Here is a 13,506-nt window from a genome sequence, read left to right on the forward strand (position 1 = left end):
CAGCCTCTAGAGTAACTAGGATTACAGATGCCTGCCACCATGCCCAACTAATTTTTGTATTTTTAGCAGAGACAGGGTTTCACCATGTTGGCCAGGCTGGCCTCGAACTCCTGACCTCAGGTGACCCACCCGTCTTGGCCTCCCAAAGTGCTGGAATTACAGGTGTGAGCCACTGTGCCCGGCCCCACTCTGTATTTTTTTGAGATGTAATTTAAAAGTTACAAGCTTATAATGCTGCCACCTATTTCGACTCATAATTTTGATGTTCTACATAATAAAAAGGATAAGACTATGAATAAAGAAATGAAATCTTTTTTGGCATCATCTCCTTTTGGTAAACACCACCTCATATTTTTTTTTTACTATTATATCTGCCCCTCTTGCAAAAAGGATCTAAAGCAACTTACTAAGATATCTACAAGATAAAACTATAAAAAATATGTATTTGAGAATTCTTGGCAAAAAAAGAATCTAAGAGGAAAACAATTTTAAGATTCACAATGTCACAAATAAAAAGTACCAAATCAATTAAAGAATTAAAAATAACCCAAAACATAAGAAGTACCAAATAGTTAAGCAGAAGCTCAATTATTCTTGGTATTCTTGTATACCTAGAAGAGGCCCTACATGCAAATTCTACATTTGTGAAGTTTTTACTTTGGCTCTTAAAGCCTATTTTGTGCTTAATCACATCATAGTAAATAACTAGATAACATATGCAAAATACTTTTTGTACACAACTTCAAACTTGCAGAACAGTAACTTCCTTCTTTTTATAGGATTAAAATGTACAAATATTCATAGGACCAGTGATATGTTCACCTCACAAAGTATCAAAGGAATGCAGGCATGCAGTCAGGGACTGTCACATACATTAAAAAGCACTGCTAAAAAATCATAACATTCAAAGGCTGTGGGACTCAAAACTTGCTCTGAAAACCAGGCACACTATATTCAGTAGATTTATAACCATTCAGTTCCTTGAAAGCAATAAACATCAAGCCTTTGCACATACTATTTTCCTCTGACGTCTTTCTACTATTTCTTTTCCTCCTTGCTAATTCCCATATATGTTTTTGATAGCACCAGATGCAGCAGGAGATATAAGAAAGGGTCAGATAACACAGGATACTGAAGGTAATATAAAATGTCAGCTTGCTTTCTATGTAAACTGTGAAGCTATTGATAAAGATTTGTATCAGGAAAGTAACTGGATTTCAAAGCCTTATGTTACCGGTTTTGGTACACCATTTTCGGCAGTTTCATCTTCAATTCCAGATGGAGGATTAGCACTACAAACAACAAAAATAAATATACACGTCAGGCATTACTTTTCCGAAGTGCAGATAGGTTATATTAGGTATTTCTAAGCCACATCTAATAAAGTTCCTAAAATTATTGTCTCCACTGGAGACAGTAATGGTAAAATCTGACTGTCGTATTCCCTGTTATTTCTAGTAACTTGCATAAAACAAGTACTCAACATTGTAAGTAGAATGCAAATGCCAGGCTGGGTGCGGGAGCTCACACCTGTACTCCCAGCACCTTGGGAGGCTGAGGCGGGTGGATCATGAGGTCAGGAGTTCAAGACCAGCCTGGCCAAGATGATAAAACCCCATCTCTACTAAAAATGTAAAAAAAAAATTAGCCAGGCATGGTGGCGGGCGCCTGTAATACCAGCTACTCAGAGGGTGAGGCAGACAATGGCTTGAACCTGGGAGGTGGAGGTTGCTGTGATCATGCCACTGCACTCTAGCCTGGGCAAGAGTGAGAGGCTGTCTATAAAAAAAAAAAAAAAAAAAGGATGCAATTAATGATTTATAATTTGATAGTGGGCTGAAATTCAAGCTTTTTACACATTTTAAAACTATATGACAAAGTTAATCAATTTTAATTATCCTAAATCTTTACTGAACATCCACTGTGTATCAGGTACTACTATTATCACTACCCACACCTACATAATACAGTTTCCTCCTTTCCTTGGTGTTCAAGAACTCAGATTTATAGTATAATCACATTAACTCTTTCAGTATTCAGTTAACATACACGCTGCTTCTTGGTTCTCTGTGTTATCAATCTTATTGAAGATACGTTCTTTATTGAATAAAAAATAAAATTTTAAGATTAAAAAAGTATCTTCATTCAAGGCTCTTCTCCAATTTGATATTAATAAGGAGCTAATTCTCATGAATGTTAAAAGTAATTACTTTAAGACCAGTTAATACTTGAACTTGTCTTTTCACAACAAAACTGGTATGCAACAATAAAACATTCACATTCCCATGAAACTCAAGCATATGGTCATTTACCAGCAAATAACACTTCCAGTACCATAGCGTAATTGTTTTCTTACATTTTTTAGTAATTAAAATTTCAACAGTCATTCAACAGCCATCACTTCATTTCACAGATAAGAAAATTGAAGTACAAAGCAAGTAGCTGATCTGGCCCAACTTTCTAAATTATTTAGTAGCATTCTTAACAAAAATGTCCAGATGTTGACACAGTTCAGAGCACTTTTCATTAGATTTCTGCTAATCTCTTCTAAACTGCACTTTCTGTCGGGTAGTTTCTATGTAAATCAATTTGATCTTTACAGTGGCATTTTACAGCACAATCACCAAATAAAGCAAAATGAAAGATAAAAAGTCAAAACCTAACTGTTAAATTTTCATTGTTCCACTGCTTGCTTCAAGAAAACAAATATGCAGCTGTAATTGTTCGATACATTTACCTCCTGCTGAAATAAGCTTCTCGGTAGCCAGAAACAAGTCCCATTTGCTTTCTATGTCACAAAACAGTATCCTTTCTTTAGTCAAAACTTGGATAGATATAACACAATTGGAGACTGTAATGCAACGTTTAAGAAAAACAGAGTCTTCAGCAATGAGCCTGTCAGTAGGAAACGGGGGCAAATTCTAACAGCAGGAACTTAGGTAGAGCAATGCAGTGATGTACCAAGCCAGATAGCAGTAGGTTTGGCAGAGTTCCTTTCTTCAATAGGCCTACTCTTTTAGAAGTTTTAATTTTCTATCACCATGAGAATGTTAGAAACATGATAAAATTTTAAGCTTTTTCTAGAAAAATAACACTGTAAAGGAAGTTGTTTTCTCCCCCATAGGATGAAATCAACTCAACGGCTCCCCAAATGAAGCTGTAGAAAGGAATATAAAGCTATGTTGACAGTGAGACTCAGGGAAAGTAGAAGGTTCCCTCCAATAAATTTTAGCAAGTTGTGTATTGCAGAATTAAAATTAAAGAACGTTTGATCAGAAAATAAGATTTTAAAATTGTAACCAATAAAAATAAAAATCAATGGGATAAAGATGATCATAGAGAGAAATATATTTGATTGTAAAACTATACCCTGTAATTAATTTCTTGACCAAATGAAGGAATGGATATAAAGAAATATTCAATCACATTCATAACATAAATTAAAACTAATCTCAACTTTGTGGTTGAGATCTGAATCAGGAACTGAGTTGAACACATAAATTTCAAAATGAAATAACATTTCAGATAATATACCAATGAGTGAAAAGACTATAGGGGATTTTTTGGGTAAGGAAGTTGAACTGTAGTTTCAGCTCCTCCTAAGCTATTTCTACTTTCATTTCTCACTTTTTCCCTCTATCCATTTTTTTGTTGTTAACAGCTTTTAGATGCAATTCATATATTACACAATCTATCCATTCAAACAGGACCACTGAGTTTTAATATGTTCACATAGTCCAACCATCACAACTATCTAATTCCAGAATATACGCATCACTCCCAAAAGGAACTCTGTATACATTAGCAATCACTCACCCAACTCTTAGCAACCAGTAATCTGTCTCTATGGACCGGCTTCTTTCACTTGCACATTTGCAAGGTTCGTCCATATTGTAACATCTACCAGTACTTCATTTTATTTTCCCTGCCAAATAATATTCCACTGTATGGATATAACACACTTAATCTATCCAGTCATCAGTTGATGCAGCTGCGAGGTTTTTTTTTCCATTTTCTATTAACAATGCTGCTATGAATATTCACGTACAAGTTTTTGTGTGAATGTTTTTCATTTTTCTAAGGTGGAGGGCTCATATGGTAACTCCATGTTTCACCATTTGAGAAAATGGCCAGGCTATTCTTCAAAGCAGCTGCACCATTTTACAATCCCATCAGAAGTGTATGAGGGTTTTATTTCTCCATATCCTCACCAACACCTGTTTTATCTTTCTGATTGCAGTTTACTCGGTATGAAGTGGTTTATCTTCCACTTTTTAAACCCAAATATTCTTTAAAATCTTCTACCTACCTCTCTCTCCGTTACTGACACTAATGCATGTGGTCAGGGTAAAGTCTACATCTCCATGTACTTCTTTGCACGGTTTGTTTTCTGAAATTTGGGGTAAAATTCTGACTCCCTGTATATGTTCTATAATCAAATACTTACATCTTTCTTATAATCTAACAAAGAAATCAACCTTATAACAAATCAGCTAATTACATTTTGAATGTAAATAATACATAGCATTGAAATTACAACCAAAGTGCCATTATACCATCAAAAATGTTAATAAACTGGAAAAGCAGTAGTTTGGAGTGTTCCTGATTTACTTAAAAACATTTTCAATTAAGTTAAAATATTTTTATCGGTAGCTTAATGATTATACTGTATACTTCACTACTGAAGTCACTTAAGAGTAACAAGTTACTCAACAGTGTAACATCAGTCCAATCCTAAGTTCAAAAACTTTGTCCTTTAAACTATCAACAAATAGAATTGGCATAAGATTAGGTCCTGAAACTGGAATAACCTTTAAAGGATTCAATGTCCTCCAAAATGTTCTAAGTGTTGTAATGACGCCAATGATTGTAAGAAAATAATTTTGACAACTGACAGAACCATTGTATCACACAATCTATGTAATAGGCATCAACAGAAAATTTCACTAACCTGGCATTTTCTTCTTCTGGCCTTTCAACTTCATTTTCATCTACCAAGTAAAATAAACAAATAAACAAATAAGCAAACAAAATAAAGAAACCACTCTCAAAGAAACTAGTATTATGAAAATCTGAAGTGATCATCACAAGCACTAACCTAGGTCCTTTGTCAAATCACTGTGCACATGCACGTCCCATGGGCCTATAAGCACATCCAAAGTTAGATCACCTTATAATTACTTAACAAGATACGTATTTTATGGAAAAAAAAATCAGACTTTACTGGTATAAAAATAAGCTTAAACTTAAGAGGTACTGAAGATTTCCAGTCTTTGTAAAAGAAATCCTACACATTCACATTTCAAAGACTAATGCTAAATCTTGCCGCCAAAGATAATGTTTTTTTTTTTTTACAAGTTTATCAAAGTTACATCATCAAGGACCTGCGTGGTGCCCAATGTGCACTTTTACTATTCTATTCTAAAGACAATCAAGAATGTATGTTTTAGGCAAGGAACAAACATTGTTTCAAATCTGGTGTAACAGGCAAGAAGGGATTGTAAATTAACGAAAGTTAAAAACCAGATGTCCCTTCTAGAGAGAAGTACATGATGCATTAAATTTATTTTGAGAAAAAGAAATGTATGAGATGACACTGAAAACTATAAGCCGAAGGGTCATGAGATACCTCCATGATGTAGGTTAAACGGCAGTCTCTTAAAAAAGAAAAACTTCACCTTAATACAGGAGACATTCAGGGTTTTCTTTATGGGCCATCTTTCTCTCTCTCTCTCTCTTAATTAATTATTTTTAAAGCACGACTTTCAGACAAGGAGTACCCTTGCAGGTGCATTCCATACAAACTGACCATCAAGAAACAAGACGTTAGTTGTACAGCATTAACTTTATTTCGCTATTATCACAGAATGACTGTTTCTGAAAGAAGGGACAGGAAGGGCACCCTAAGGCCACGGGGCAAAAACAGACACAAAAAAACACCACCTCAGAATCGACAGAAAAAAACAAGGGTAAAGAGCGCAGCAGCGAGGCGACCGAGACGCCCCAGGAAAAGCACGGCAAAGCCGGGGGCCGGGACCAGTCACAGGCCCCCAGCCCTGCCCGGCCGCCGCAGGGTGGGTGCGTATGGTGGGCGTGGGCCAGGGGGGAGACCGCCGCGGGAGGGGGGGGCACGCGCACGCTGCGCTCGGCCTAAGTCAGGCCGGACAGGACTCCCAACCAGAGGCCCGAAGGGGCGGCGCGAGGGGCCGGAACGCCGGCCGTTTGAGGGCCAAGAGGGGAGGCCTAAGAGAACCCGAGAAAGAGACAGGGACAGGAAGTTTCGTACCGCCATAGAGCCACTCTTCCTCCTCATCCCCTCCGGTCCCGCCGCTCAGCTCCGACACTAGGCGCTCGACCTCGCCGGCCGACATGGCCGCCCCGAGCGCAACTTAAACGCGGCGATCAACAGCCCCCTCCAACCCCTTCCCAGCCCCTCAGCCCCGGGGCGCGAGAAGGGCGCGAACCAGCCGGCGAGCGAACGAAGAAAGCTCGAGACTCAAATCCCAGGAAGGCGGCAGCAGCGGTGGCAAAGATGAAGACTCCAGCGCAGATCCGCCTGCGCATGCGCAGCAGACCCAAGCGGCGCGGCGTCTATAGGTGGCTTCGCTTCCGCGGCGGCGGCCACCTGGGACTGGTTGCGCCTGCGCGCTGAGGTGGGCCCCGCCCCTCTAGGATCCCGCTTTGCTATTTAGCGTGGCTTCCTCTCCTTGCATCCTGAGTCGACCCGGGTTCCCCGCCCCCACCCTTCCCTTTAATAACCCGTATTGCCATTGCTAACGAGTACACCGTTGTTCCCTTCTACTCTTCGTGCTCTTTTTTCTCAACCTTTTCTTTGCTTTTTAATCTTCCGAAAGGCCTTCTTTTATTCTTTAATCAGCCTTGATACAGAATCATTACCTGTCACTCCCTTTCCTCACTGAATAGAGAAGAAATCACAGTCAGTACTATTTCTTGAAAAATTAATTTTCACAGCCAACTAAAGCAAAACTAATAGATGAATAATGCACCCTCCTTGTTAAAAACTATAAATTACTGTCAAGGTCAAAGACCGCCTCATTCCCCTACCCTTCTCTCCAGAGGTAGCCCTTGTTACAGATGCATATCCTGTTTGGAGTTCATCATTCTGAAATTTCCTATACACTTACTTCCTGTGTTGTGCTGTTTTGGTGGGAAAACCTGAGACTGACAAGTCTTAAATAGTACAGTATAGTATAGTATCATCCGGCGACTTCCTTTTTTTGGTTAGCATCGATGTCTTGGAGCTGTTTTACATTTTTGTATGAATCAAACTATATCCATTTTAAGTGCTTCATAAAATTGCATAGTGTGGCTATCACAGAGTGAATATGGCTATTTCTCCATTGATGTACACCTAGATTGCTTTTGACTTTACACTTTTAACTGCAACAAAAAACGACAATGAAGATCCACGTGGCTTCTTGAGATTTGTCTGTTTCTCGAAGATAGATAATAAAGTATGTACAGTTTTTATTTTAATAGGTAAACCAAATGTTCAGGCCACTTCTGAAAGCACATCTTTAAGTGAAAAGATGACATACCGTGCTTCAAACTGGAGCACCAGGTTTTTTGTTTGTTTGTTTGTTTGTTTGTTTGTTTATTCATTTGAGGTGGAGTCTCACTCTGTTGTCTAGGCTGGAGTACAGTGGTGCCATCTCTGCTGACTGCAACCTCCACTTCCTGGGCTCAAGTGATTCTTCTTCCTCAGCCTCCCAAGTAGCTGGGATTACAGGCACACACCACCATGCCCAGCCAATTTTTCTATTTATAGTAGAGAGGGGTTTCACCATTTTGGCCAGGCTGGTTTTGAACTTCTGACCTCAGGTGATCTGCCTGCCTTGGTCTCCCAAAGTGCTGGGCTTACAAGGATGAGCCACCACGCCTGGCCTGTTTGATTTTTTGTTTTGTTTTGTTTTTTAAAAAAACAACAACAACCATCTTGCTCTGTAACCCAGGCTGAAATGCAGTGGCAGGGTCACTGCTTACTGCAGCCTCTACCTCCCAGACTCAAACGGTACTCCCACTTCAGCCTCCTGAGTACCTGGGACTACAGACAAGCAGATGCCACCACACCTGGCTAATTTTTTATTTTTCATAGAGACAATGTCTCACCATGTTGCCTAGGCTGGTCTGGAACTCGTGGTCTCTAGCAATCCTTCCACCTAGGCCTCCCAAAGTGCTGGGATTAAAGGTATGAGCCACGAGGCCTGGCCTCAGTTCTTCATTATACTTAGCAGGTTGTATAGTCAGGCAATCAACCTTTCTATGCTTCAGTTTCCTCATCTATAAAATGGAAAGGCTAAATTACCTCTGAGGTCTCTTTCATTTATAAAGTTTACAAACAGGGCATTCACTTGTCAACAGAGAGAAATCCATTTTAATTGAACAAATAAATGAGTTTTCTTGCTCAATGAATAAATATTGTTTTATCATTTATTTATTTAGCAATTGCAGAATATCTGCTCTGTTTAAGAACTTGGAAAATGAAAACATGAGTGAAACAGTCCCAGCCCTTAAAGAACTCTCAAGTTATTGAGAAAGACAGAAGGGCAGTAAACAACTCTCCTACAAAAGAAAAGGTGACTGTTGTAATAGAAGCACAAGTGAAAGGTTATGCCCAACGAACACCGCACCATCTCGCATTATTTAAACAAACCACGTGGTTTTAATCTTTCTTACCTTTGAACACACTTGTACCTGCTATTCCCAGCTCCATTATCTTTTTATGATAATCTCTTGCATCCTTCTAAACTCTGGGGGTATAATCACCTTTGTGAAATCTTTCCTGAATCCCATTTTATCTCTTCCCATTTGTTTTGCCAGGAACTCTTCCAGCTATGTAAATTCAACAGTGAATAAAACGAAGTTCTTTCTTTTGTGGAACTTTGATTCTAATAAGAGAGTCAGATAATAAACATATGAATGTATGATATGTCATGATGATAAGAATTATGAAAAGAGTAAGCAATATAAAATGAAGGGATGGGGTGCAATTTTGTATGGAGTGGTCAGGGAAAGCTACTCTGATGAAGTGATATAAGAGACTTGAATGGAGACAGGAGGTAAGCCCCATGGATTTCGGGGTGACAGGCTATCAGACAGAGGAATAAGAAGTGCAAAGGCCCTGAGGCAGAAGCATACTTGGCATGTTCAAGAAACTCAAAATGTAGCTAAAGTATAGTGAGTGAGAGAGAATGCAGATGAGTTCAGAGGTATTAGGGGGGTGAGTGGGACAGAGCAACTCACTCCTTCTGGACACCATGCCGCTTCTATGCCATGTGCCTATCACACTGTGTAGTAATTATTTGACTACATTTCTGTTTGCCTCAGGCTCTTCACTAGACCAAGTCCACCTCCAAACAGGGCATCTCATAGCCATCACTTCCATTCCTAGTACAGTGCTTAACGCTGAGTAAATCTTTGTGGTCACTGTTGAAAGTAATAGAATGAAGTTTTACAGACTGTGAGTATTGTAAGGCAATCACTCACAGTCCTGTGTATTTCTCTTTCTATTTATTTAATTGGTTTCATGAGAAAACCAGTTGCCTTTTGTTAAGGGATCTTTTTCTCTTTTCAGCTGTCTTTCAAGGCATTGCTTAAACATAACTGAAGAAATGATGAATACTTGATGAATATCTTTTGTGGTGGAGGTAGCATTTGAGCTAAGCTTTGAAAATGAAGATTTCCATGAGAAGAGAAGCATATAAATCACTAATAACTACTCTGAAAGCACCTCTTCCTCCTTACCTCTAAGCTGAGTTTCTTGCCTGAATATGCTTTCTTAGTTAAAGGTGTCTTTCTCTCCCTACTCACCAAGGGAGACATCAAAGGTAGGTAGTTTGAAGATATTATATATTCCTCCTTCCATTTCTTATATTATGACCTTATCAATCTACAATGCTCCATATATTCTATTTGTTTTCCATTTTATTATTTTTTTGTGGTCTGTTGGTTTCCAGCAAAAAAAATTAAAAGATAAGTTTTAATGTACTTATCTCTGAGAAGTACTGAGAGTGTTTAGTAGATGATGATGAATTAAATGATGACAAGAATTGGAGATCAAATAAAAATGTCTTGCTCACTATCCAGTATATATAGCAAGTACACATAAATGTGTTTGGCATTCATGATGTTTATGCCCTACTGTGCTCTTTGCTGTCATGTACATTTCAATATTCCTAAATTCTCAGTGTTCTTAAGTTTCCTCAGCAGTAAATTGATACATTAAAATAACATTTGTACCCATTTTGGGGAAGAATAACAAAGCTAAATTGAGGCTTCAAATGTTGAAGCATCTGGCCAGGCACGGTGGCTCACGCCTGTAATCCCAGCACTTTGGAAGGCTGAGGCAGGTGGATCACCTGAGGTCAGGAGTTCAAGACCAACCTGATCAACATAGTGAAACACTGTTTCTACTAAAAACACAAAAATTAGCTGGGCATGTTGGCGTGCACCTGTGATTCTAACTACTCGGGAGGCTGAGGCAGAAGAAACACTTGAACACAGGAGGAGGAGGTTGCAGCGAGCCAAGATCACGCAATTGCACTCCAGCCTGGGTAACACAGCAAGACTCGGTCTCAAAAAAAAAAAAAAAAAGAAGAAAAAAAAGAAAAGTCAAAGCATTTGACAAATTATTGACAAGCAGGTAATGTGTTGTTTAGGCCTTCTCTTCTTTGAACAAGCAAAGTAATTGTACATGTGTAGAGCTTTCCTTCCTCTTTATGTACTTCCATGATAAATTGTAATCCCAGTGCTTTGGGAAGCCAAGGTCAGAATATGGTTTCAGCCCAGGAGTTCAAGCCAGCTTGGGTAACACAGCAAGACCCTGTCTCTATTAAAAAAAAAAAAAAATGAAAGAAAAAAATTAGCCATGTTTAGTTGTGTGCACCTGTAGTCCTAGCTACTCAAGAGGCTGAGGCACGAGGATTGCTTGAAGTCAGGAGTTTGAGCCTGCAGTGAGCTATGATTGTGCCACTGCACTCCAGCCTGTGAGACACAGTGAGAGTCTGTCTCTGAAAAAAAAAAAGTGTTCCCTCCCTGAATTGTAGAGGCCAAGTTACTTTCTTTAACCCTAACTTCATATTCTTCCAACTTTTTTAACTCCTCATTCCCCTACCACCTTGTTTTCTAGGAAATGTGTAGATAATTTCTAGAAGCTGCATTTTCCCCAATCCATTGACTCATTCTGCACTGCACCCCCAGCACTCCCTTGTCATGACTGCACTTTCTTTCTGCATAGGTCAAATCCTGTAGAGTCTTCTTATATTCCATCTCTTTTCCCTTTTCTGACACTTGCCACTGTTGGCCAGTCTGTTCTTAAAACTTGCACCTCTCATTACTTCATTCACTGGCTTGACTTCTTCTGCCCATCAAGAAAAGTTGCTCAGAGTTCTCTCCATCACCAACATTGTCTTCTTTCTTTTTTGTGCTCTTAAGGCACTCTGAAGCACATCCATTTACTAATGATCCGAATTGCCTTATTTCTTTTCTGTATTCCGGAGTCATACATCCAACAGCATGCTAGACGTTTCTGCCTGGATGTCCCATAAGTATGTTGAAAACAACATGTCCCCATGCCCATTAGGATGGCCATTATCAAAAAACCCAGGAAATATCAAGTGTTGGCAAGGATGTGTGGAAATCCGAACCCTTGTGCAGTATTAGTAGGAATATAAAAGGTTGCAGCCTCTGTAAAAAACAAAACAAAACAAAACAAAACAAAAACAGAGGTCCGTCTAGAAGTTAAAAATAGAATTACCATATGATCCAGCAGTTCCACTCTGGGTGCAAGTACAAAAGAACTGAAAGCAGGATTTGTAAGGAAAGAAAACCATACACCTTTAGGGAGTGATTTGAAATTTGTATGTGTCACTTCCAACTATCTTAGTCACCTGTGCCTCATCATTTGTCCATAGCTAGCTGCAAGAGGCTTGGAAAAGTAGTCTTTAGCTGTGTGTTTATGTGTTCAGAATAAACCTATCACTACATAAGAAGAGACAAATACATATTGAGGCAACCACTAGCAGTTGCTGGCACAATATTCAACCCTGACTTTATGAGTGCCTTGAAGTATTTCAGAGAAGATGAAGTATCAATTCACTCAAACTTATCTAATGAATGTATGATTCAGCATGAGATACAAGGAATAGAAACAAAAAGTGAGCTTGAGATCAGGATTAATGCAGGTGCTAGTAACTAGGCACTGACCTGGGTTTAAATTGAAGACCAAGGGCTGTCATCTAACAACTTATTCAACTTAAGCTTCTTAAAATAATTTTCATGCTGACAAGGATACAAACTAGGAGGAATATCTTCTTGTTTGCTGGTTCAACATGTGAACTTGGGTCTATCATTGGCCCTTTTACCTACTGGGTTCTACCAGGTATATGACTCTTCTGCTGCATATTCAAGATGGCATTATTCACAGTAGCTAAAGGTGGAAGCAGACCAAATGTCCAGAGGCAGATGAATGGATAAACAAAATAGTGTAACATACAATGGAATGTTATTCAGCCTCAAAAAGAAAGAAAAATCTGATGCATGTTACAATATAGATTAACTTGGAGGACTTAGCATAAAGTGAAATAAGTCAATCACAAAACAAATACTGTATTGTTCCACTTATGTGAGGTAGCTAGAGTAGTCAACTACTACCTTGCTAACAACTAAAGTAGTCAACTCATAGAAACAGAAAGTAGAGTGGAAGTCGCCAAGGGCTGTGGAGAGGGGAAATGGGGAATTGTTGTTTAATGGGTACAGGATTTCAGTTTTGTGAGACAGAAAGTTCAGAGATTGGTTATACAACAATGTGAATGTACTTAATGCCATCAAAATGTCCATTTTACAATGGTTAAGATGGTAACTTTTCTGTTACACTTATCTTGCCATAAGGAAACAAACAAACAAAAATATGTCCCCACTAAACTCTGTGTTTATTCCGCAATCTGCTTCTCTTAATGGTTTTTCAAATCTCAGTGACTGGCATTTACCAGTCATCCGGATAGAAAGCTGGGTGCTAACCTGAAATTCTCCTTCCATGTCACCCTCTCTGCCAAATTAATAAGCACGCTCTTTGACACTATATTCTTAATGTCTCTTCACACTCCCCACTCTGTCCCTCTGCTTGTTATGCTTTTCAACTCTCTCACCCAGAGTTGCTGCTGATACTATCATTTTCTTAACTGCTCCCTCTGCCCTAAATTGCTCCATTTCAAATTATTTTCCATGTTTTGACTAAGAATCATTTTTTTCTAAAATCCAGATGTGAACAAATTATTTCCATACCGCAAAATACATTAATAGTTCCCCACTGGCTGCTACTCTTTAGAATGGAAAATAAGGCTCTTGCTGATCTAGTCCATTTCTTTCTTTTCTAATTCCTCGCTCTTATTAGTTCTTGCGCCTTGTTTTCATACAATGCACTCCAGCTATAGGAAACTGTTTGTAGTTCCAGAGAACATGTTGTACTGTCTTACGCCTCTACAACTT

The 13,506-nt window shown here is 38.9% G+C and overlaps 1 protein-coding gene across 23 annotated transcripts in view; it reads right to left on the reverse strand.

The window, feature by feature from the left end:
• The window catches only part of FIP1L1 (factor interacting with PAPOLA and CPSF1), an 82,910-nt gene extending 76,347 nt beyond the window's left edge, over nt 1-6,563 (reverse strand). For 8 of the 23 annotated variants that reach the window (XM_033214677.1, XM_033214675.1, XM_033214669.1 and 5 more), the window contains exons 1-4: nt 6,287-6,563; nt 5,099-5,143; nt 4,952-4,991; nt 1,235-1,292 (exon numbers count right to left, since the gene is read on the reverse strand). In XM_033214677.1, coding sequence (XP_033070568.1) covers nt 1,235-1,292; nt 4,952-4,991; nt 5,099-5,143; nt 6,287-6,371 — 228 coding nt within the window. In that variant the 5' untranslated portion in view covers nt 6,372-6,563. The remainder of the gene's footprint in view (nt 1-1,234; nt 1,293-4,951; nt 4,992-5,098; nt 5,144-6,286) is intronic. The other 15 variants (XM_033214679.1, XM_033214678.1, XM_033214673.1 and 12 more) reach the window with 4 other exon arrangements.
• Between the last annotated feature and the right edge of the window lie 6,943 nt (nt 6,564-13,506).

The sequence above is a fragment of the Trachypithecus francoisi genome, unplaced genomic scaffold (genome assembly GCF_009764315.1).
Source record: "Trachypithecus francoisi isolate TF-2019V2 unplaced genomic scaffold, Tfra_2.0 Lachesis_group1, whole genome shotgun sequence".
Classification (NCBI taxonomy): domain Eukaryota; kingdom Metazoa; phylum Chordata; class Mammalia; order Primates; family Cercopithecidae; genus Trachypithecus; species Trachypithecus francoisi.